This window comes from Mustelus asterias, chromosome 3 (genome assembly GCF_964213995.1).
Source record: "Mustelus asterias chromosome 3, sMusAst1.hap1.1, whole genome shotgun sequence".
NCBI lineage: Eukaryota > Metazoa > Chordata > Chondrichthyes > Carcharhiniformes > Triakidae > Mustelus > Mustelus asterias.
In genome coordinates, this window is record NC_135803.1 from 28,977,121 (window position 1) to 28,999,442 (window position 22,322).

Genomic DNA, 22,322 nt, shown 5'->3' on the forward strand with positions numbered 1-22,322 from the left:
TGAGCAGTCTTAGCTGCAACAGAGTAATGATCACTGACAAGTCTTTCCATGAGCCTTTTCCATTTCAACAACCGCCTCTGAAGCCCCCCAACCCTCCTCCTAAGGTTTGAGTAGAACTGTCAATGTGTGATGACTGCCTACCTATCCACTGCACTGCCCCAGGCTTTCCTTCTCTCTATGGGGCCTTTCGAAGAAGCCCGGGGCCCAGGAGCAGAAGGCAACCTCAGGAATGGTGTTTTTCACACTTGATGGTCTCTCCCAAGTGAAATCACTGATGTTCCTCAAGTCAACCCCTCCAGTCTCTTCTGAGTCAAACCCCCTGGCCTTCCCTGAGTCTTCTAGGCCCTAGTTCCCTGGAGTCTTCCCCCCTTGGTTTCTTCTTCCTGATCTCCCTCTGCCTTGAGCTCCAGTACCCCACCGGAGTACCCTGGAGTCTTCCCCCACTAGGCTTCAGGTGTCTTGGAGTCTTCCCCTTGATTTCCTCGGTACCCTGCAGTCAATCCTCAACTGGACCCCCAGCCCCAGTACCTTTCCAGTGTTACCAGTCACTCCCAGTACCGTGCAACTAGGTCCCCGGTACATTTACAGTGTTACTTTGGTCTTCCTCAGTACCCTCCGACTAGACCACTGCTACCCTTCCAGTGCAAGTCAAAGGCTGGTCGCTCTCAGCCGGAGCCAGCGTCTCTGAGTCAAAAGGCCAATTACCCCCAGTCAGAATCTGGAGGGGTATTTGCCGTTCTGACATCAGACCACTATGGATGAATTATTTGATGGGGTGCTATGATTTCAGTGTATGGGCCTAATAATGAGATGCAAATGTATTATAATGAGATTCCCAACATTGTGCGATGAGAAATACGGCTCACCACTGAGGGGGGGAAGGGGATGATTGCAGCAAGCTTTCACGCCGATGTAGAACTCAACTTTAGCCTTCTCACAACATTTTTCTCACCAAACCTTCCCGATGCTAATGGGGGTGCAAAACCCCAGCTCATGACTTTCCTATTCTGTGCTCTCTAAACTACAGTTTTCCAACCCCATTTATGTTAAATGACAGCAGCATCGACTGATGGGATGTCAGGTAACGTATAGGACAAGCCTGTGAGCAGAAAGCATGAAATCTACTTCGAACTAGAGCAACTAAAGAATTTACTACAAAATTGATACCACCTGCTGCAATCAAAATATCCTTCGAACACTATGGTACAGTATTTTGTAGTAAGCCGTAGATTGTTCAATTATTAAAATCCTTTGCAGGACATTGAGAACTGTTAGACAGAGTGTATTTCCCAAATTGCAGAGAGGCTGCATGCTTAAAGGCTTCCTACCATCACAAAGAGAAGTGTTTGTCACATTGATGCCAAATCCAGGATGGCAACTGCAATTGAAACTTCCAATTGTATTGGTGCAGATTTGTTGACAGGTTGAAGTGTTGGTTGCACATTCATCGATATCTATGGTAAAAAGTCCAGTTATTCTTCACTCAGTTTGCCTGACATTAGACAGTACATTGACAATCTACATTACATGTTTTAAAAACATTATAATTCACCACACAAAGATAAGTTTTGTTTGCATTGAACAACAATATCATGATTGTTATTTTCCTTAAAATTTAAAATTGACATTATATCACCGTAATAAATGTGTTGATACTATTTGGCATGACTTCCTGTCCTGCTATCATCAAACTACAATGAGCCTTTGAGCAGAAAGTGTGAAACATATGCAATTTCCAATAATGATTTATCCAATAGATATTGTATTCTGTAAACAAATTACACTGATACCTCTATGCAGATTGTGATGAGTCATTATTGTAGACTGAGTGGTCACATGGACAGTGCGGGTACAAGTTCACATTTTGGGAAACCAGGCAGACACACAGCATGTAAGAGATGCTCAGTTGCTGTTAACAAACATCTTGTTATATATTTAAAAGGGTTGCAGGTTGCTTTAAGGGCTGATCACATGATTTGATGGTGATGTCATTACAGTGTTTGCAGAGGCTGCTGTTCTACTTTCAGTTTATACTCTGTGCAGCGCAGAGAACATTTCTTTCAACAAAACCTGCGTGTTAGTTTGAATTTACATGTGCAAGCCATAGCTTTATTTTTTGTTTAAAATCCACAGCCTCGGCAGAATTAGGACATGACATTACACATCTATTTTCATTCGTTCCTGGTCATCGCAATGCGTCTCTGTGGTGTCAGGGGTTGGCAGAATGGCACAGAAACTTTGCTGCATCGACCCGCTCATGTTTGACAAAAATGTCACAGACAACCAGACAAAATGTGAAAAAAGGTGGCATATCTACTGCGATGCCGGCCTATCAGAGAAATCAAAGAAGGTTCAGGTGCACATTCTCCTAATTTAGCAGATCCTGAGGCAGTTGAGTCCTTTGGCTTTCAAATGGAGGAAGAGGAAGAGGATCCCAAGATATTGCTGAAAAATGTTGAACACATATGATGCGGGTAAAGAACATTGTTACGTGTTGACTGAGTATTATTAGTGAAGAGGAAAGTAATGAGATGCCACACTTGTGGGTTAAAGTTAAACATGATACAGGTTTATCAAGGAGATGCTGCTTCTTCCATGTCCAAGATGGAAGAGCCTGAAAAGCCTGCAAATCCCTCTACAGGTCACGTGACATTATACCAGCTGGGATACAACCACTTCAAATACATAACAAACATTATATTGGATAGGCACATGTTCAATACGACCAACCAAATGTTAGATGAGTCCAATCAGTCATACGCTGCAATTTTAAAAATCTGAGCAAGGGAATGTGCAATTGGCACTCTCACTCATTGGTTGATGAGAGATTTGTGAGAAAGGTTTAATGTTGCAAGCTGCCATAAGCATCTGTATGCTGAACCAGCAGTCAGAAAGAAGCAGCAAAGAGTCAAGGCGGGAAACATAGATCTTTGCGGTACAGGGCATGCCCTGCTCCAACTGCGGCAGCCATCACTCACAGAATAGAACTACATGTCTGCCATTTGATAAACACTGTAATAAGTGTGGCAAATAGAACCATTTTGCGAAATGCTGCAGATCCAAGCCACAGCAGCCTGCCCAAGCCACCAGCCACATTGTAGCCAGTCCATTCTCTAGGTTTCAGAGCATGAACAGGGTAAATGAATTGGAGTTTAATCAGAGTAACCAAGGCGCCTCATTTTTGTGTTGCAAGATGACAAATATCATTATTATTAACTAACTTTATTAAGAAGAGAATGTGAGTACATCGGCAGGCCTGCAGCCAGGTTTCATTTACATGTGCTTAATAACCTCTGACCCCCAAGTCAGGTGACCCAATGAAATACTGTGGACCATATTGTATCTAATACTAGAGTCCACTACCACAATCACTCTAATATCATGACATTTCCCTTTTTTCAAAAAACTAAAACACTTCAGACAAGTTTCTGTTAGAACAACATAGATTGCGAATATAAAGAACAAAATCTCTTACCTACTCTTTTGCACTTTATTTTTATCGGTCTGTTTTATTTTTTACTCATCTCTATATCTGTGTTTCTTCCACTGGATATTCTGGATGGTGAGAGAAATAATTTTGAAGGGCAAGGAGTCTTCTTCAGCTCTGTGTCACGTTTACTACTTGGGTAGTTTACAGAACTCTCAGGCTTTATCTGATTATCTATTGCTTGACTGGTGGATTCTGATTCTTGGTCTTCACCAACACTTTCTGGTTCTGTACAGGGTTGCCCTTCATTTGTTTTCTGTAGGAATTTCTGGTTTCTCCTGTACTGTTGTCTGTTTGAAGTCTGCACTATGTGAGACATTCGTTCCCCTTTGATTCCTGTGACAATAGCATCTGTCTGCTGAATTCTCACTGTCTTTCCCATGTTCAGTTCAGACAGAGGTTGGGTGTCTTGATCAAAGTTTCTGCTTCTGCTGTCTCTGTTGAGCAGGTCCTACCTGTTGCAGTTCGTTGACTGTGGAATTGGCAGTTGGACCGAAGTTGGAAGCTTAGTTCTTAGTCTTCTCTTCTTCAGGAGCAGTGCTGGAGATAGATCAATGCCCTGTAATGAAGCATTCCTGAAATCCAACAGGGCCAGGGTCTCTTCAATCCAGCTTCACTTTCTTCAACAGAAGTTTGAAGGTCTGCATGCATGTTCCACCATTCCATTGGATTGTGAATATTTGGGACTTGACGTAGTCTGGCAAAACCCCTGGCAAATTTGCAAAATTCAGTGCCTGAGAATTGTGAACCATTGTCTAAGGTGAACACTTCAGGTATGTCCACATGCATTGATCATGGCCAATCTACCTAAGCTGCACATCTTTGGAGTGTGGGAGGAAACCGAAGCACCCATGTCATCTTGGTGAACAAAAATTGATTTCAAGTTATTTATTACAGTGAGGTTCTTACCATCTTTGCTCAGCAGAGATTCAAAAAACTTTGAATAATAATCGACTGCTAGTTTGGACTCACTGTTGTCAAATGTGAGCAAATCCACTCCAATTTTCTGCCAGGGCCTCCCTGAAATACTGTGTGGTTGAAGTGGTTCTTTTTGTTGTGATTTGCTGTACTTTTGGCACACTGCATATGCATTCAGCATTTTCCTGATTTGTGCTCCCATTCCAGGCAATATATTACATCCACAACTCTTTTGCATGTTTCTATGCCAAGGTGACTTTCATGTAGGCGCTGCAGCATTCCTTTCCTCAGTGTTGCAGGAGTTATTATCTTGTCTCCCTTGAAAAGTATTCCCTCTGCTACATGACGTTCCTCACGAAAGTTCCAGTAGTCCTGCAGTTTACTCAAGGATGGCATAGTTCTTGGTCGCTTCCTTGATCTCTTCTAGTTTGATTACAACCACAGGTAAATTCTTTGTCAGCGTGTGAACCTGCGTTTCAGTTTCTTTGTCCTCTTCTTTGTGAAGTGTAGGTATGCACGTGAAGAGTGTCTGCAATGTACAGTTCTTTACCTGGTTTATATTTAACTCTGACCTGGTATCTCTGCAGACACAGTAGTAATCTTTGGATTCTTGGTGGTGGTTTCTGCACAAAGCAGAAACTTTGATCAAGACACCCAACCTCTGTCTGAACTGAACATGGGAAAGACAGTGAGAATTCAGCAGGCAGATGCTATTGTCACAGGAATCAAAGGGCAACCAATGTCTTACATTGTGCAGACTCCAACAGACAACAGTGCAAGAGAAACCAGAAATTCCTACAGATAGCTTCCAAAGGCTGATCTGACTCTACCGCCACATCTTTACAAGAGACAAATTGGTGGAGGCGTTTAATGCCAAACACAATTGCCAAAATTTCATTCTCTATGTAGTCAGAATGCTGCTGTGTTTCAGTTAGTTTGCAGCCTATGCCACAGGTGTTTCATTTTGCAAGAGGACAGCTCCTAGGTCGGTTTTTCAAGAGTCCACTGATATATTTACTGGCTGACTGACAACATAAACTTTAACACTGGTATCTGGGTTAGTGTTGTCTTTAGATTTGTTAAACTCCTTGGTGACTTTGTTCCCAGTGCCATTCCACATTGCGGAAGTTCTCTGACAGATGCTGTCAAGTCTGACATGTGGAATGAATTTCCCAAGGTCGGTCACCATGCCTAAAAATCTCTCCAAGTCTTCCTTACATTCTGGTGGTTGTAAGCTAACGACAGCTTCAATTTTATTCTGGTCTGGCTTCAGTCCCTCGTTTGTTAGCACATGTCCCAAGAACCTTATTTCATGAAGACCTATTTAGCACTTTTCCTTCTTCAGCTTTAAGTTACTTTCTCTAGTTCTTGCCAGCACCTGCCTCAATCTGTGGCCATGTTCTTCCCGTGTGACACCCCAGACCAGCACATTATCGATATAGGTTTCCATACCCTTTAACCCTTCAAACAGCTGCTTCATTGTTCTGTGGAATACCTCAGGAGCTGAATTAATACCAAAAATATAAGTGTAGCGCCTGTATGGTGTGTTGAAGGTTCAGAGAGAGGAGCTGTGTTCATCCAGCTTGACCTGCTAGAAGCTTGAACTCGCACCCAGGACTGAATAGCATTTAGTATCAACAAGTTTACACAAGACCTCTTCCACTAAGGGCAACTGGTAATGCTGTCTTTGTAATGCCTGGTTTAGATCTCAAGGATGCAGACAAACACATAGATTCCCATTTGATTGTTCTATAATTACGTTTGAACTAACCCACTTTGCTGGATCTTCAATTTTCTTAATGATATGATGTTTTTCCATTCTGACAAACTCTGCTTTCAGTCAATTTCAGTAAGAAGTCTCACAACACCAGGTTGAAGTCCAACAGGTTTATTTGGTAGCACAAGCTTTCAGAGCGCTGCACCTTCATCAGTTGAGTGCCCACTCACCTGATGAAGGAGCAGCAGTCTGAAAGCTCGTGCTACCAAATAAACCTGCTGGACTTTAACCTGGTGTTGTGAGACTTCCTACTGTGCCCACCCCAGTCCAACACCGGCATCTCCACGTCATTCAGTCGATCTCTCAGCATTACTGGTACTTTCCTGGGTGGGTGTATTTTGGGTGTCACAGTTTTGTCAATCTTGATGATGTGTTCTCGCTTTAGGCAATCCCTTGAACATGCACTTGTATTCACTTCAGATGTCATCAGTGGTGACAGTCATTATTCCCTTGATAAACTTCAGCTTTTTATATGCAACACTCATTCTTGGAATCAAACATTTTTCATCAGAATAAACAGAAGTGCTTGAGACTTTTTTATAGTTCATTTTAGTTTTCCGCAGCAATTTTTACAACTGTATAAGAAGACAATTTTATTTTTCTTTTAGTTGGCTGTTTTTCTTTCCTTATCTTATGGGAATGACATTTGCTTGTGTACCTGCGTCAAGGTTAAAGTTCACCATCATGTTGGCAATTTTTAAAGCAACCTTCCATTCGCCTTTCGAATTTGCTGTTGCCAACGAAAAGTTCAGATTCTGGGTGGGATTTTCAGGCCGCGCTCGCCCCAAAGCTGGAAATTCCTGCCTGAGGTCAACGGATCTTTGCATGGTCCGCCCCTGTCCGCTACGATTCCCGTGGCAGGCGGGACAGGAAAATTCCACCCTCTGTGTCTATGTCATCACCTGCAATTGTGTGCACTTTCTTCGATTTACACATCTTAGATAATTGATTTTCTTTATCACAGTTTTTACACTGCTTTCCGTAAACTGGACAACTACATGGTAAATGCTCTGTTCTTCATCGACTGCATTTAAATATTTTAATAGCAGTTCTATTCTTGTACCTTCAGGCCTTCAAATTGTTTTTCTCCAATGCGGTTTCTGTTCAACGATCCACTTCTCACGAAAGCCATTCGCTCAGTGAATAATTTGCGGGATTCAATCTCGGATGAGTGATTCTTCAAGTTCTCCAAATTAACACAATTTAGCTTATTTTCTCAACTCAATTATGTACTGACTAATGTTGTCACTGCTTTGTGTGCAGGAAAATAATTGTATCTTTCATATGTGATGAGTGGTGTTTTCAGTTTCATGTCATTAACCAAGATGTGAAGCTGCTTTTGGGTCTTCAGCACAGCATCACACTGAGATTAATCCATCTTGGTCCAGACGTACACACTCTGCAGCACCGGGCTCCAGAGGTGTAACTCGGAATTTTATGGCCTCGCTCGTCCTGAAACCATAAATTCTTGCCTGAGGTCAACAGACCTTCCCATTGTCCGCCCCTCGCCCGCTCTCATTTCCGTGGCGGGCGGGGCGGTAAAGTTCTGGCCATAGAATATGAAGACCTATTCAACTGTGACACCATTGGCAAGCTACCTGTAATATATCATTTGAGGCTAGATGACTCGATTCCACCCACTGCCTGTGCTCCAAGAAGGGTCCCCTAGCAATGAAGCAGAAACTAATTGTTGAGCTGGACTGCATGACAACACTGGTGTAATAGCTCCCGTAGATGCAGCCACAGAATGGATTTCAGCAACGGTAGCTGCAGTAAAAGTGGACAGCACAGTCAGGGATTGTATTGACCCGGTCCACCTGAACAAAGCACTACTCGGACTTCTTCGCCCTATGAAGACCGTGTAACAAGTCATAGTTGACATGCAGACAGCATCTTGGATGCGAAGTGTGGGTTTTAGCAAATTCCACTGAATGAAGAATCCTCAAAACTCACTAGCTTCATGTCTCTGGTTGGCAGCTACCTTTTCCTCAGGACAACCCTGCAAAATCATCGTCCATTACACCCTGTTCTGGGGTCATACAATGCAACATGATGCACATCTTCGTCTAGTCCTCGACAGAAGCTGGACCATCCAGTTAAAGCTCAACGCTGCTAAATGCAGATTCAGGGTCATCCAGGTTCCTTATGTGGGTCCTTATGTGACCTACTCACAGCCAATGGCATGAAGGTAGATCTAAACAAAGCAATGGCTAGACGGCAGATGGCCATTCCCGAGGACAAGCACACCCTGCAGCATCTCCTTGGAATGAAAAATTATCTTTCCAAGTTTATTCCGTGTGACAATGAGGTCACCAGACCTCTGTCAGCTCCTTCACCAAGATGCCGAATGGAGTTGGCAGGAGCATCATATTCAGTCAGGCACTCTCAGCTCACCAGCGCTACAATACTTTGAGGTTCGAGCCCCTGTACTTCAATCAGCAGATGCTTGATGTGGTTTGCATCCAGAATGGCAGGCAAATAGCCTGCGAATCAAGGGCCTTCACTGACTCTGAGACTCATTATGCGCAAATCGAGAAGGAACTCCTTGCCCTCATCTTCACTTGTTAGAAGTTTTATTCATATGTAGTTGTCCTGTAAGTATTGAAATTAATCATCAGCCATTCATCACTATTCTTAAAATGTCTCTTCAGACTGTGTCTGCACAGCGATAGTGCATGATGCTCAAGTTACCGCACTGCAACCTCAGTGTCGTTAATAAGCGTTGTAAGGTGTTGTACTTCGCTGATGCTCTTTTCAGAGCCTTCCTACCTACAACTGACCAGGCAGATCATGAGGAGGACATTGACATCATGACCATACAGGTTTTCTCATTGAATCGAATCAAGAAACTTAAGGACAGGAGCAGATCTTTTGGCTTTTTGAATCTGCTCCGCCATTCAGTATGATCATGGCTGATCCTCGACCTCAATTTCATGTTCTTGCTTTCTCCCCAGGCCCCTTGATGCCATTAAAATTCAAAAAATTATCTATCCCTTAATTGAATACATTCAGTGACTTGGCCCCCATAGCTTTCTGTTGTAGAGAATTCCACTTCACTTAAATATCCTTTGAGTGAAGACATTCCTCATCACAGTCCTAAATGGTCGACCCATCTCCTGAGACTGTGTCCCAGTTCTAGATTTTCCGACCAAGGATAACATCCTCCATGCATCTAGTCTGCCAGCCCTGTTAGAATTTTATGCATTACAGGTGGATCTCATGTACAGGCAGTTCCATGATGTCATTATGAAAGGCTGGCCCAAGTCCTCCAAAGGAACTTCCTGATGCCAGAGGAGCTAACCGTACAAGATGGGCTGATACTGCACAGTCAGCTATTCATTATCCCTATCTCTCTGCAGATGTAGTATACCGAGCAACTTCAAGGACACCCAGGGTTGGAGGCAACCATGTGCAGGGTAAAGGAATCCATATACTGGCCATTGATATATGTGGACATGGAGAGAAAAGTATCCAGGTGTGTGCCATGCAATGCACTCCAGCTGCATCACTCTGGTTGGTTTGAAATCAACCAACTACCAGACATGAAGAGCAAAATGGTGATAAGCATGCTCAAGAGATACTTTGCCACACAGCACCTGGCAATAGATAGTGACAAACAATACTCATCACTTTGATTCCAGAGTGTTCTGGGACTTTTTACAAGCATGTGACTTTGAGCACATCATGAGTAGTCCCCTGAATCCACAGTCCAATGGCCTGGCAAAATGATCAGTGGGTCCAGCCAAGCACCTACTGGAGAAATATGCCTGAGACCACATAGATTTCTATGCTGCATTCTTCAGCCTGCAAACTTTTCCCCAACAGGGTCTTCCCTGTCAGCACAGTGACTTGTTCCCCAGGTGCACCAGGGGCATGATTCCCATTGCCAAGTCCCTCCTGCAATCTAAGGTCAAAACCAACATGAGTGGCGCACTTATGAAGTGGCAACAAAGGGGAAAGAGGTGTTCCAATACAAATGCTTGCAACTTTGCCCTCTAGAATCTGATCAAATGGTCAGCATTCAGACCACACATTGCCACAAAAGGTTGGCAGTGGTACACTGTTACTTCCCACAGCTATATGGTTATTTTGGACAGTGATCATTTCTTATGAAATCAGCATCGCCTGCTACTGGTATCTGAACCATCACCATTAACCAGCACTGTACCCAGCAGCCTTGGCGTACTCCACAAGGATACCTGCTGCCATTCACACTGAAGACACCAACCAGCAGGCATCTCGAGCACAGCCAACTGGTACAATCACATGCTAAGGGAGCCTGAGCTACCCAAATCCAAGGTTCAAGAACTATGTGAAGAACTAGTCTATGAATGGACTTTGTTTTAAAAAGTGTTTTGCACATTGTAAATAGTTATGATGTTAGCCTTGTTTAATTTTACATGTATGAATAGATTATATTTTGTGACAGTTCTCTCACAATGTTACACCTCAGTACAACTGGTTGTCCCAACTTAAACTGGGAAGATGTGGACCAGGTGGTCACGTGGCTGTTGGGATGATGAGAGTATGAAAGGGTAGTTATCCGATGCGCAGGCAGGCACACAGCATGTAAGAGCTACACCGTTGCTGTCAATAAACATTTAAACCCAATACTTCTACAATTACTATTCTGACTATTGGATTATTAAGGAGCAGTCTTTGCTTGAATCCATTATGAAATGCAATGCTGTGATATCTATTAGATGGAGCACAAATCACAAATCATCAATTGCAGAGAATTTGGGTGTTTGAAGATTACCTACCATCACAAAGAGAAGTGTTTCTCACATTGGTGCTAAACCCAGAATGGCAACTGCATGTGAAGCTCCCAATTGTATTCTTGCAGACTTGTTGGCAAGTTGATGTGTTGGTTGCACATTCATCAATATCTGCAAATAAAAGTCCAATTAGTTATTTTTCATTAAAATATAAAATTGACATAAATGTATTGATACAATTAGTTATGAATTTTCTATCCTGTTCTCATCCTATTACAATATTCCTGTGCTGATATATGTTAGCGAAAGGTTCATTGAATCATGGTGAGTTCTAGAACCTTAGAGCAAAGAGTGTGAAAATTACTTAGAATCACTCGAGTGCAGAAGAAGGCTATTCAGCCCATCGAGCCTGCACCAACAATAATCCCACCCAGGCCCTATCCCCTTAACCCCAAGTATGCTAATCCCCTGACACTAAGGGACAATTTGCCATGGCCAATCAACCTAACCTACACATCATTGGACTGTGGGAGAAAACCGGAGCACCCGGAGGAAACCCACGCAGTCATGGGGAGAATGTGCAAACTCCACATAGACAGTGGCATGAGGCCAGAATTGAACCTGGGTCCCTGGTGCTGTGAGGCAGCAATGCTAACCACCGTGCCACCCCTATTTGCAATTTTCAATAACGTATTGATTTATCCAATCGATACTGTATTCTGCAAACAAGTATTATGCCTCTGTGCACATTGTAATGAAGTCAGCTAATGATGATTTAATTATTCAGAAGCAACAAAGATTTGCTTCAAGCCATTTAGATTGCAGTGTTGTGATATATGTTAGATAGATAGAGCATAATTTTCAAATCAATTACAGGGGATTTGTGTGTTTGAGAAATTCCTACCATCACAAAGCGAAGTGTTTCTCATGTTGATTCTGAAGCCAGGTTGGCAACTGCATCTGAAGCTTCCAATTGTATTCTTGCAGATGTGTTGACAGGTTGGTGTGTTAGTTGCACATTCATCGATATCTGCAAAAAATCCAATCATTCCTTGTTCAGTTTGATTGATATTAGATTGTAAGCCAAGGTCACATGTTGTTTTGAAAGTGACAAACCTTTTAACAATTTCCTGGTCATCATTCCTTTACCCCAATGCACACCTAATTCTCCTGTAATAATTACCCTATTGGGCTGTGGCACAGGTTATTATTGTGGTCCACTGATTGTCAAATATCTGTGCAGCCCTAAATTGTTGCTACAACTCATCTAGATTCACAGAGCATTCAGAGCACATAGATACAATATAATTCCAATGCTATCAACTGCAGAGAATCTGTGCAGTTAAAAGTTTGCTACCATCATAAAAGGAAGTGTTGATCATGTCGATGCTGAAGCCTGGATGGCAACTGTGTGTAATTCTCCCATTTGTATTAATGCAGATTTGTTGACAAGTTGATGGCTGGGATTCCCGAGCAGCGCAGCCGACCAGGAGACAAAAGCAGGGGGTTCATTCGCGAGATTCACGAACCGCGTCTGGCTGGTAATGAGTCGCTGAGGCCCTTTTTTTATCTGTTCCATATGGAAATTGACATTTCAATATGATTAGTGGGTCCAGGACAGTAGTCTCCAAGCCTGGCACCTCCTGGGGGAGGTGCGTGTGACAGGGTGAGAGGGTGGGTCGGGAAGAAATTGGGGAAGTCAGCACTCGGGAAGCCAGTGATGGGAGAGGCGGCCACTGTGTATACGCCAATCTCACCACTGACAGATCAGCGCATGCGCAGTGACCCGCTCAGTGTGCTGATGCTGGCCTCTCGGGCAGGATGAGGCCCCGCCCAGTCCTTTTCAGCATTAACCACTCGAAGGCACTCTGCATTGCACAAACTGTCAGAGACTCATTCAGGTAAGTACGCCCAAAAGATAGGCGGGATGTTCTCCCATTTCACACCCGTTGGGCACTTAGTTTTGTTTTAGGAGAATCCCAGCCAATATGTTGGCTGAAAATTCATGTACCTGCAGAAGAGGTCAATTCAGGAAGACCTCTGGGTCCTTTGAGATCTCAGGATGGCCAGGTTTTGGAAATACAGTCTTTACTTAGTGTACTACCTGGCTTGCCATAGTCATGTGAATCTGCCATGAGTCAGGTGAAGCGTAATCTCCAAATTGCAGAGAGACTGTGGGCCCAATTTTACCATTGCGTCGCGCCCGAAAATGTGGTAAAGTCGGTTGTGAGGCCATTAACGCAATCCGTGCCCGCGTCCGTGCAGATGGCCACTTTACCGAAACCCAGGAATGGCGGTGATCCGCTTCGTGCCCAAAACGGGCGCAACGGCGATTTAAATGCATTTGCACGCATTTAAATTGAATTAATGAACTGTCTGCCCAACTTTATCAGCATTTCCCCCTTTACCACCACGTTTGCCAATCTGGAACCGCGCCGTAATGGACCTTTTGAATAAAAGTCTGAATCGGGCACTCCAGCTGCTGAAGAGCGCATTCAGAGCTTCCAACGGCTCACTAACTCAGATCAGTGTTGGGGGGAGGAGGGAGGCTGGTCAGAACATCCTCTGGTTGTGGGGGGGGAGGGGAGTGAGGCCAGATCGTTGTCTGGTTGGGGGGGGAGGAGGAGGAGATGGGTCAGATGTATCTCTGGTCGGGTGGGGGGGGAGGGCCAATCGTTGACTGGTGGTGGGGGGGGAGGGCTGATCGTTGTCTGGTGGTGGGGAGGGAGGGCAGATCGTTGTCTGGTGGTAGGGGGGAGGGCTGATCATTGTCTGGTGGGGAGGGAGAAGGAGGCGAGTCAGATGTTCCTCTGGACGGGGAGGTGAGGGAGGGCAGACCATTCTCTGGGGGAGGATGAGTGAGGCCAGATCGTTGTCTGGTGGGGGGGAGGAGGGAGGTGGGTAAGAGGTGTCTCTGGTGGAGGGAGGAGGCCCGATTGCTCACTGGAAAGGGGGAGGGGCAGATGGATCTCTGGTGGGGGGGCGGGGTTCAGAGGGGTCAGCTGCCACTCTGCGGGCGATCAGTTGTGGGGGGGAGGGGGGCAGGTGTGGAGATCAGTCTGGGTAGCGGGGGAGGTTGATAAGGGTGACAGCGATGTGTGTGGGTAGTGGGGGTGGTGGATAAGGGGGACAGTATTGTCTGTGAGGGCCATCACTCCCGCTTTTCGCTCACAGGCCGCTTTCTCCACTTTCTGCGGCTCGGGAGCAATCTGACACGGATGCGCTTTTTCAAATTTTTTTCTAACTGCGCATGCGCAGTTCAGAGCTCTGTTCGTTTCGGCTGCGATAAGCCCCGCCCACAGCGCGAATGGGACCCGTGATTTTTTTTCAGTGCGTATGGGGGCGACTGAAAGCAGATTTCTAACTCGAATCTGCATTACGCCCAGATTCAGCACTTACAATGAAAATGGTAAAATCGGGCCCTGTATGTTTAAAGGCTTCTTACCATCACAAAAAGAAGTGTTTGTCGCGTTGATGCGAAAGCCTTGACGACAACTGCATGTGAAGTTTCCAATTGTATTGGTACAGATTTGTTGACAGCTTGATGTGTTGGTTGCACATTCATCAATATCTGTGAATAAAAGAGAAATTATTTTGTGTACCATTTGATTGATATTCGACCATATATTGTCATCATACATCGCATGTTTTCAAACACTATTATCATATACTGAGAGGTTCCCTTTAACTCCAACAGCAATATCATGAATATTCTTTTTTGTTAAAGTGTAAAATTGAGATGATATGAGCTTAGTAAATGTATTGATACTATTGGCGATGGCTTTCCCATACTGCCCTCATTAAACAACGACATTCCTGTCTTGATTTATGTTCAGTAAGAAGTCTCACAACACCAGGTTAAAGTCCAACAGGTTTATTTGGTAGCAAATACCATAAGCTTTCGGAGCACAGCTCCTTCATCAGATGGAGTGGATATCTGTTCTCCAACAGTGCACAGACACAGAAATCAAGTTACAGAATTCTAATTAGAATGCAAATCTCTACAGCCAGCCAGGTCTTAAAGGTAGAGATAATGTGGGTGGAGGGAGCATTCAACACAGGTTAAAGAGATGTGTATTGTCTCCAGACAGAACAGCAAGTGAGATTCTACAAGCTGTGGGGGTTACTGATAATGTGACATAAATCCAACATCCCGGTTTAGGCCGTCCTCATGTGTGCGGAACTTGGCTATCAGTTTCTGCTCAGCGACTCTGCGCTGTCGTGTGTCGTGAAGGCCGCCTTGGAGAACCCTTGTCCACCCACATTATCTGTACCTTTAAGACCTGGCTGGCTGTAGAGATTTGCATTCTAATTAGTATTCTGTAACTTGTTTTCTGTGTCTGTGCACTGTTGGAGAACAGATATCCACTCCATCTGATGAAGGAGCTGTGCTCCGAAAGCTTATGGTATTTGCTACCAAATAAACCTGTTTGACTTTAACCTGATGTTGTGAGACTTCTTACTGTGCTTACCCCAGTCCAACGCCGGCATCTCCACATCTTGATTTATGTTAAACAGAAGGAACACTGAGATTTGATGAGTCAAAGAGCAATCCTTAGAGCAGAATGAGTGAAACCTTTAATTTCAAGGAACATTTTTTTTTCCGGCAGATACCGTATTCAGCAAACAAGTTATATGCCTTTGTGCACATTGTAACAAAGTCAGCTAATGATCATTTAGTTATTAAGGAGCAACAAAGATTTGCTTCAAGCCATTTAGATTGCAGAGGTGTGATATCTGTCAGATAGATAGAGCACAATTTTCAAATCAATTACAGAAGATTTGTGTGAGGAATTCCTACCATCACAAAGCGAAGTGTTTCTCGTGTTGATTCTGAAGCCAGGTTGGCAACTGCATCTGAATCTTCCAATTGTATTCTTGCAGATGTGTTGACAGGTTGATGTGTTAGTTGCACATTCATTGACATCTACAAAAAAATCCAATAATCCTTTGTTCAGTTTGATTGATATTAGATTGTCAACCAAGGTCACATGTTGATTTGAAAGTGACAAACCTTTTAACAATTTCCTAGTCAGGATTTCTTTACCCCAATACAAACCTAATTCTCCTGTTATAATAATCCTATTGTGCCGTGGTTATTATTGTGGTCCACTGATTGTCTAATATCTGAGAAGTTCCAAACTTTTTGCTGCAACCCGTCTACATTTACAGAGCATTCAGAGCACATAGATACAGATAATTCCAATGTTATTAGCTGCAGACAATCTGTGCAGTTAAAAATTTGCTACGATCAAATAAGGAAGTGTTGATCATGTCGATGCTGAAGCCTGGATGGCAACTGTGTGTAATTCTCCCATTTGTATTAATGCAAGATTTGTTGACAAGTTGATGGCTGGGATTCTTGAACAGGATGTGGAGATGCCGGCGTTGGACTGGGGTAAGCACAGTAAGAAGTCTCACAACACCAGGTTAAAGCCAAATAAACCTGTTGGACTTTAACCTGGTGTTGTGAGACTTCTTACTATTCTTAAACAGCACAGTGGGCCAGGAGACAAAAGTGGGGGGCCTACCACGAGATTCGTGAACAGCGTCCGCTGATCGCAAGTTGCCGAGGCCCTTTCTTTTAGCGTAACCAGCTCCATATGGAAATTGACAATTCAATATGATCAATGGGCCTGGGACGGTAGTCTCCAAGCCCACTATTGTCTCCTCTTCACCCAAACTCCCCACCAACCAGCCCCACAAACGGGGATCATTGGTCCGATGCCCGGTGGGCAGTGCCAAGGTGCCCCCAGGCATGTGCAATTTGCCCCTTGGGCAGTGCCAGGAGGGCAGAGGCCGGCACTGCCAGGCTGCCCATGCCCAGAGGCCACCAACCCCCTCTGCCACCCGACCCCCTGGCATGCCCCGATTGCCCCCCTTCACTCCGGCGGGGTGGTCCGCTACTTCCGTGAAACTGGGGAGCTAGTCTGAACCATGCCAGAGTGAAATTGTACTGACGGGGTGGGAAATGCTAGCGGGCCCAGAGACTTCAGTTCCAGGCCCGAAAATGATTATTAAATAACATTAAAATGACTTACCTCCTGGTCCCGCCGGTTTCCAGCGTGGTCCCGACCGTGCCGGATATCCGGTGCTTCGAGCTGCGCGCATGTCGGGAATGCATGCGCGAATCCCGCAAATCAGCGCACATGCTGAAATTTAGTGTGGCGGGATGGAGAATCGCACCCACAGTCTTTACTTAGTGTACTACCTGGTTTGACATCGTCATGTGAATGTGCCATGAGTCAGATGGAGTGTAATTTCCAAATTTCAGAGAGACTGTGGCCGCGATTCTCTCATCCTGACCCGCTAATCTTTTGGCAGGTTGGGCTGGGAGAATCATGCATGCATCAATTCGTAGGATTCACGCATGAATTCCCAACGCACCCACATCTCCCAGTGACAGATATCCGGCGTGGTCAGGACCACACTGGAAACCGGAGGGCCCAGCAGGTAAGTTATTTTAATCTTATTTTAATGTAATTTAAATGTCATTATCAGGCCCGGGACGGAAGTCTCCAGGCCCGGGACGGAAGTCTCCCACCCCGCCAGTACAATTTCACTCCGGCGGGGTTTAGAGTAGCTCCCCACTTTTGGGAAACTAGAGGGAGACCCCGCTGGAGTGAAGGGGGGCAATCGGGGCCCCCCAGGGGGTTGGGTGGTGCCCTCTGGGCATGGGCACCCTGGCAGTGCTAGCCTGTGCCCCTCAGCACTGCCCAAAGGGCAAAGTGCCCATGCCCAGGTGGCACCTTGGCACTGCCCACTGTGCATTGGGCAGTGCCAAGGGGCCAGGGCCGAGGGGACAGTGCAACAGGGCAGGGCCGAGGTGGTGTGGTCTAAAAGACGGGGCTTAGGGACGATCAGTGGGGGTGGGGGTTCCCGCTGCCACTCTGCATTGGGATCCGGTCGGGACTGGAGGGAAGGCCAGCAATCAGGGTAGGGGGGGTCTGCCGGGGGGTTGTCCTCCCGTGAGGGGGGTCTGTCGGGCAGGGGAAGATGGGGGGGATCATCACTGCTGTGGGGGGTTCTGGAGTTTGGATGCTCCTCAATGGCGGGGTGGGGTCAGGGTTGGCCTGGGAATGCTTCCCACTCACCTGAAGAAGGAGCTTGGAGCTCCGAAAGCTTGTGTGGCTTTTGCTACCAAATAAACCTGTTGGACTTTAACCTGGTGTTGTGAAACTTCTTACAATGCTTGTGGGGGCAGCGATCAAGCTGCGATCGGGCCAGTGGGGTGGGCTGGAGGGGCAGCACTGCGGGGTCTTGGGCTGACCAGCCATTGAACTGGCCAGCAAACCAGAGGCTGACAGATTGGGGCCACTGTGCATGCACAGAGTTCCAGAACTGTCAGACACTGGTGTGAATAGGCCACCCCCCCGGCAAGCTTTTAATGATATTCCCGATTGTGACCTCTGCATTGCACAGAGTGTGGGAGGTTTGAGTCTCCCACTGAAAAAACAATCGTGATTTACACCAGTTTTCCTGCAAATTCAACACAGAGAGCTTTTTTGGGAGAATCGCCCCCATGTATGTTTAAAGGCTTCTTACCATCACAAAAAGAAGTGTTTGTCGCGTTGATGCGAAAGCCTTGACGACAACTGCATGTGAAGCTTCCAATTGTATTGGTACAGATTTGTTGACAGCTTGATGTGTTGGTTGCACATTCATCAATATCTGTGAATAAAAGAGAAATTATTTTGAGTATCATTTGATTGACATTCGACCATACATTGTCATCATATATCGCATGTTTTCAAACACTATTACCATATACTGAGAGATTGCCTTTAAATCCAACAGCAATTTCCAAATTGCAGACAGACTGTGGCGATGATTCTCCCATCCTGACCCGCTAATCTTTTGGCGGGTTGGGCTGGGAGAATCACGTGTGCGCCAACTCGAAGGATTCACGCATGCGTTCCTAACACACGTGCATCTCCCAGCGATGGATCTCCGGTCCGGACCCTTTAAATCCAACAGCAATATCATGAATGTTCTTTTTTGTTAAAGTGTAAAATTGAGATGATATGGGCTTAGTAAATGTATTGATACTATTGGCGAGGGCTTTCCCATACTGCCCTCATTAAACAACGACATTCCTGTCTTGATTTATGTTAAACAGAAGGAACACTGAGATTTGATGAGTCAAAGAGCAATCCTTAGAGCAGAATGAGTGAAACCTTTAATTTCAAGGAACATTTTTATTTTTCCGGCAGATACCGTATTCTGCAAACAAGTTATATGCCTTTGTGCACATTGTAACAAAGTCAGCTAATGATCATTTAGTTATTAAGGAGCAACAAAGATTTGCTTGAAGCCATTTAGATTGCACTGTTGTGATATCTGTCAGATTGATTTTCAAATCAATTACAGAAGATTTGTGTGAGGAATTCCTACCATCACAAAGCGAAGTGTTTCTCGTGTTGATTCTGAAGCCAGGTTGGCAACTGCATCTGAAGCTTCCAATTGTATTCTTGCAGATGTGTTGACAGGTTGATGTGTGAGTTGCACATTCATTGACATCTACAACAAAATCCAATAATCCTTTGTTCAGTTTGATTGATATTAGATTGTCAACCAAGGTCACATGTTGATTTGAAAGTGACAAACCTTTTAACAATTTCCTAGTCAGGATTTCTTTACCCCAATACAAACCTAATTCTCCTGTTATAATAATCCTATTGTGCCGTGGTTATTATTGTGGTCCACTGATTGTCTAATATCTGAGAAGTTCCAAACTTTTTGCTGCAACCCGTCTACATTTACAGAGCATTCAGAGCACATAGATACAGATAATTCCAATGTTATTAGCTGCAGACAATCTGTGCAGTTAAAAATTTGCTACGATCAAATAAGGAAGTGTTGATCATGTCGATGCTGAAGCCTGGATGGCAGCTGTGTGTAATTCTCCCATTTGTATTAATGCAAGATTTGTTGACAAGTTGATGGCTGGGATTCTTGAACAGCACAGTGGGCCAGGAGACAACAGCGGGGGTCCGATCACGAGATTCGTGAACAGCGTCCGCTGATCGCAAGTTGCCGAGGCCCTTTCTTTTAGCGTAACCAGCTCCATATGGAAATTGACAATTCAATATGATCAATGGGCCTGGGACGGTCTCCAAGCCCACTATTGTCTCCTCTTCACCCAAACTCCCCACCAACCAGCCCCACAAACGGGGATCATTGGTCCGATGCCCGGTGGGCAGTGCCAAGGTGCCCCCAGGCATGTGCAATTTGCCCCTTGGGCAGTGCCAGGAGGGCACAGGCCGGCACTGCCAGGCTGCCCATGCCCAGAGGCCACCAACCCCCTCTGCCACCCGACCCCCTGGCATGCCCCGATTGCCCCCCTTCACTCCGGCGGGGTGGTCCGCTACTTCCGTGAAACTGGGGAGCTAGTCTGAACCATGCCAGAGTGAAATTGTACTGACGGGGTGGGAAATGCTAGCGGGCCCAGAGACTTCAGTTCCAGGCCCGAAAATGATTATTAAATAACATTAAAATGACTTACCTCCTGGTCCCGCCGGTTTCCAGCGTGCTCCCGACCGTGCCGGATATCCGGTGCTTCGAGCTGCGCGCATGTCGGGAATGCATGTGCGAATCCCGCAAATCAGCACACATGCTGAAAATTAGCGTGGCGGGATGGAGAATCGCACCCACAGTCTTTACTTAGTGTACTACCTGGTTTGACATCGTCATGTGAATCTGCCATGAGTCAGATGGAATGTAATTTCCAAATTGCAGAGAGACTGTGGCCGCGATTCTCTCATCCTGACCCGCTAATCTTTTGGCAGGTTGGGCTGGGAGAATCATGCATGCATCAATTCGTAGGATTCACGCATGTGTTCCCAACGCACCCACATCTCCCAGTGACAGATATCCGGCGTGGTCAGGACCACACTGGAAACCGGAGGGCCCAGCAGGTAAGTTATTTTAATCTTATTTTAATGTAATTTAAATGTCATTATCAGTCCCGGGACGGAAGTCTCCAGGCCCGAAAGCATCTCCCACCACGCCAGTACAATTTCACTCCGGCGGGGTTTAGAGTAGCTCCCCACTTTTGGGAAACTAGAGGGAGACCCCGCTGGAGTGAAGGGGGGCAATCGGAGCCCCCCAGGGGGTTGGCTTGTGCCCTCTGGGCATGGGCACCCTGGCAGTGCTAGCTGTGCCCCTCAGCACTGCCCAAAGGGCAAAGTGCCAATGCCCAGGTGGCACCTTGGCACTGCCCACTGTGCATTGGGCAGTGCCAAGGGGCCAGGGCCTAGGGGACAGGGCAGGGCCGAGGTGGTGTGGTCTAAAAGACGGGGCTTAGGGACGATCGGTGGGGGTTCCCGCTGCCACTCTGCATTGGGATCCGGTCGGGACTGGAGGGAAGGCCAGCAATCAGGGTGGGGGGGGTCTGCCGGGGGGTTGTCCTCCCGTGAGGGGGGTCTGTCGGGCAGGGGGAGATGGGGGGGATCATCACTGCTGTGGGGGGTTCTGGAGTTTGGATGCTCCTCGATGGCGGGGTGGGGTCAGGGTTGGCCTGGGAATGCTTCCCACTCACCTGAAGAAGGGGCTTGGAGCTCCGAAAGCTTGTGTGGCTTTTGCTACCAAATAAACCTGTTGGACTTTAACCTGGTGTTGTGAAACTTCTTACAATGCTTGTGGGGGCAGCGATCAAGCTGCGATCGGGTCGGTGGGGTGGGCTGGAGGGGCAGCACTGCGGGGTCTTGGGCTGACCAGCAATTGAACTGGCCAGCAAACCAGAGGCTGACAGATTGGGGCCACTGTGCATGCACAGAGTTCCAGAACTGTCAGACACTGGTGTGAATAGGCCGCCCCCCCCCCCCCCCGCAAGCTTTTAATGATATTCCCGATTGTGACCTCTGCATTGCACAGAGTGTGGGAGGTTTGAGTCTCCCACTGAACTCCCACTGAAAAACCAATCGTGATTTACACCAGTTTTCCTGCAAATTCAACACCGAGAGCTTTTTTGGGAGAATCGCCCCCATGTATGTTTAAAGGCTTCTTACCATCACAAAAAGAAGTGTTTGTCGCGTTGATGCGAAAGCCTTGACGACAACTGCATGTGAAGCTTCCAATTGTATTGGTACAGATTTGTTGACAGCTTGATGTGTTGGTTGCACATTCATCAATATCTGTGAATAAAAGAGAAATTATTTTGAGTACCATTTGATTGACATTCGACCATACATTGTCATCATATATCGCATGTTTTCAAACACTATTACAATATACTGAGAGATTGCCTTTAAATCCAACAGCAATTTCCAAATTGCAGACAGACTGTGGCGATGATTCTCCCATCCTGACCCGCTTATCTTTTGGTGGGTTGGGCTGGGAGAATCACGTGTGCGCCAACTCGAAGCATTCACGCATGCGTTCCTAACACACGTGCATCTCCCAGTGATGGATGTCCGGTCCG

The 22,322-nt window shown here is 45.8% G+C and overlaps 1 protein-coding gene across 1 annotated transcript in view; it reads right to left on the bottom strand.

The window, feature by feature from the left end:
• The window catches only part of LOC144486037 (uncharacterized), a 47,254-nt gene that overhangs the window by 12,769 nt on the left and 12,163 nt on the right, over positions 1-22,322 (bottom strand). The window contains exons 6-13 of the mRNA XM_078204150.1: positions 21,910-22,035; positions 19,295-19,420; positions 18,446-18,571; positions 15,702-15,827; positions 14,346-14,471; positions 11,805-11,930; positions 10,946-11,071; positions 1,329-1,454 (exon numbers count right to left, since the gene is read on the bottom strand). Of these exons, the coding sequence (XP_078060276.1) occupies positions 1,329-1,454; positions 10,946-11,071; positions 11,805-11,930; positions 14,346-14,471; positions 15,702-15,827; positions 18,446-18,571; positions 19,295-19,420; positions 21,910-22,035 (1,008 nt within the window). The remainder of the gene's footprint in view (positions 1-1,328; positions 1,455-10,945; positions 11,072-11,804; positions 11,931-14,345; positions 14,472-15,701; positions 15,828-18,445; positions 18,572-19,294; positions 19,421-21,909; positions 22,036-22,322) is intronic.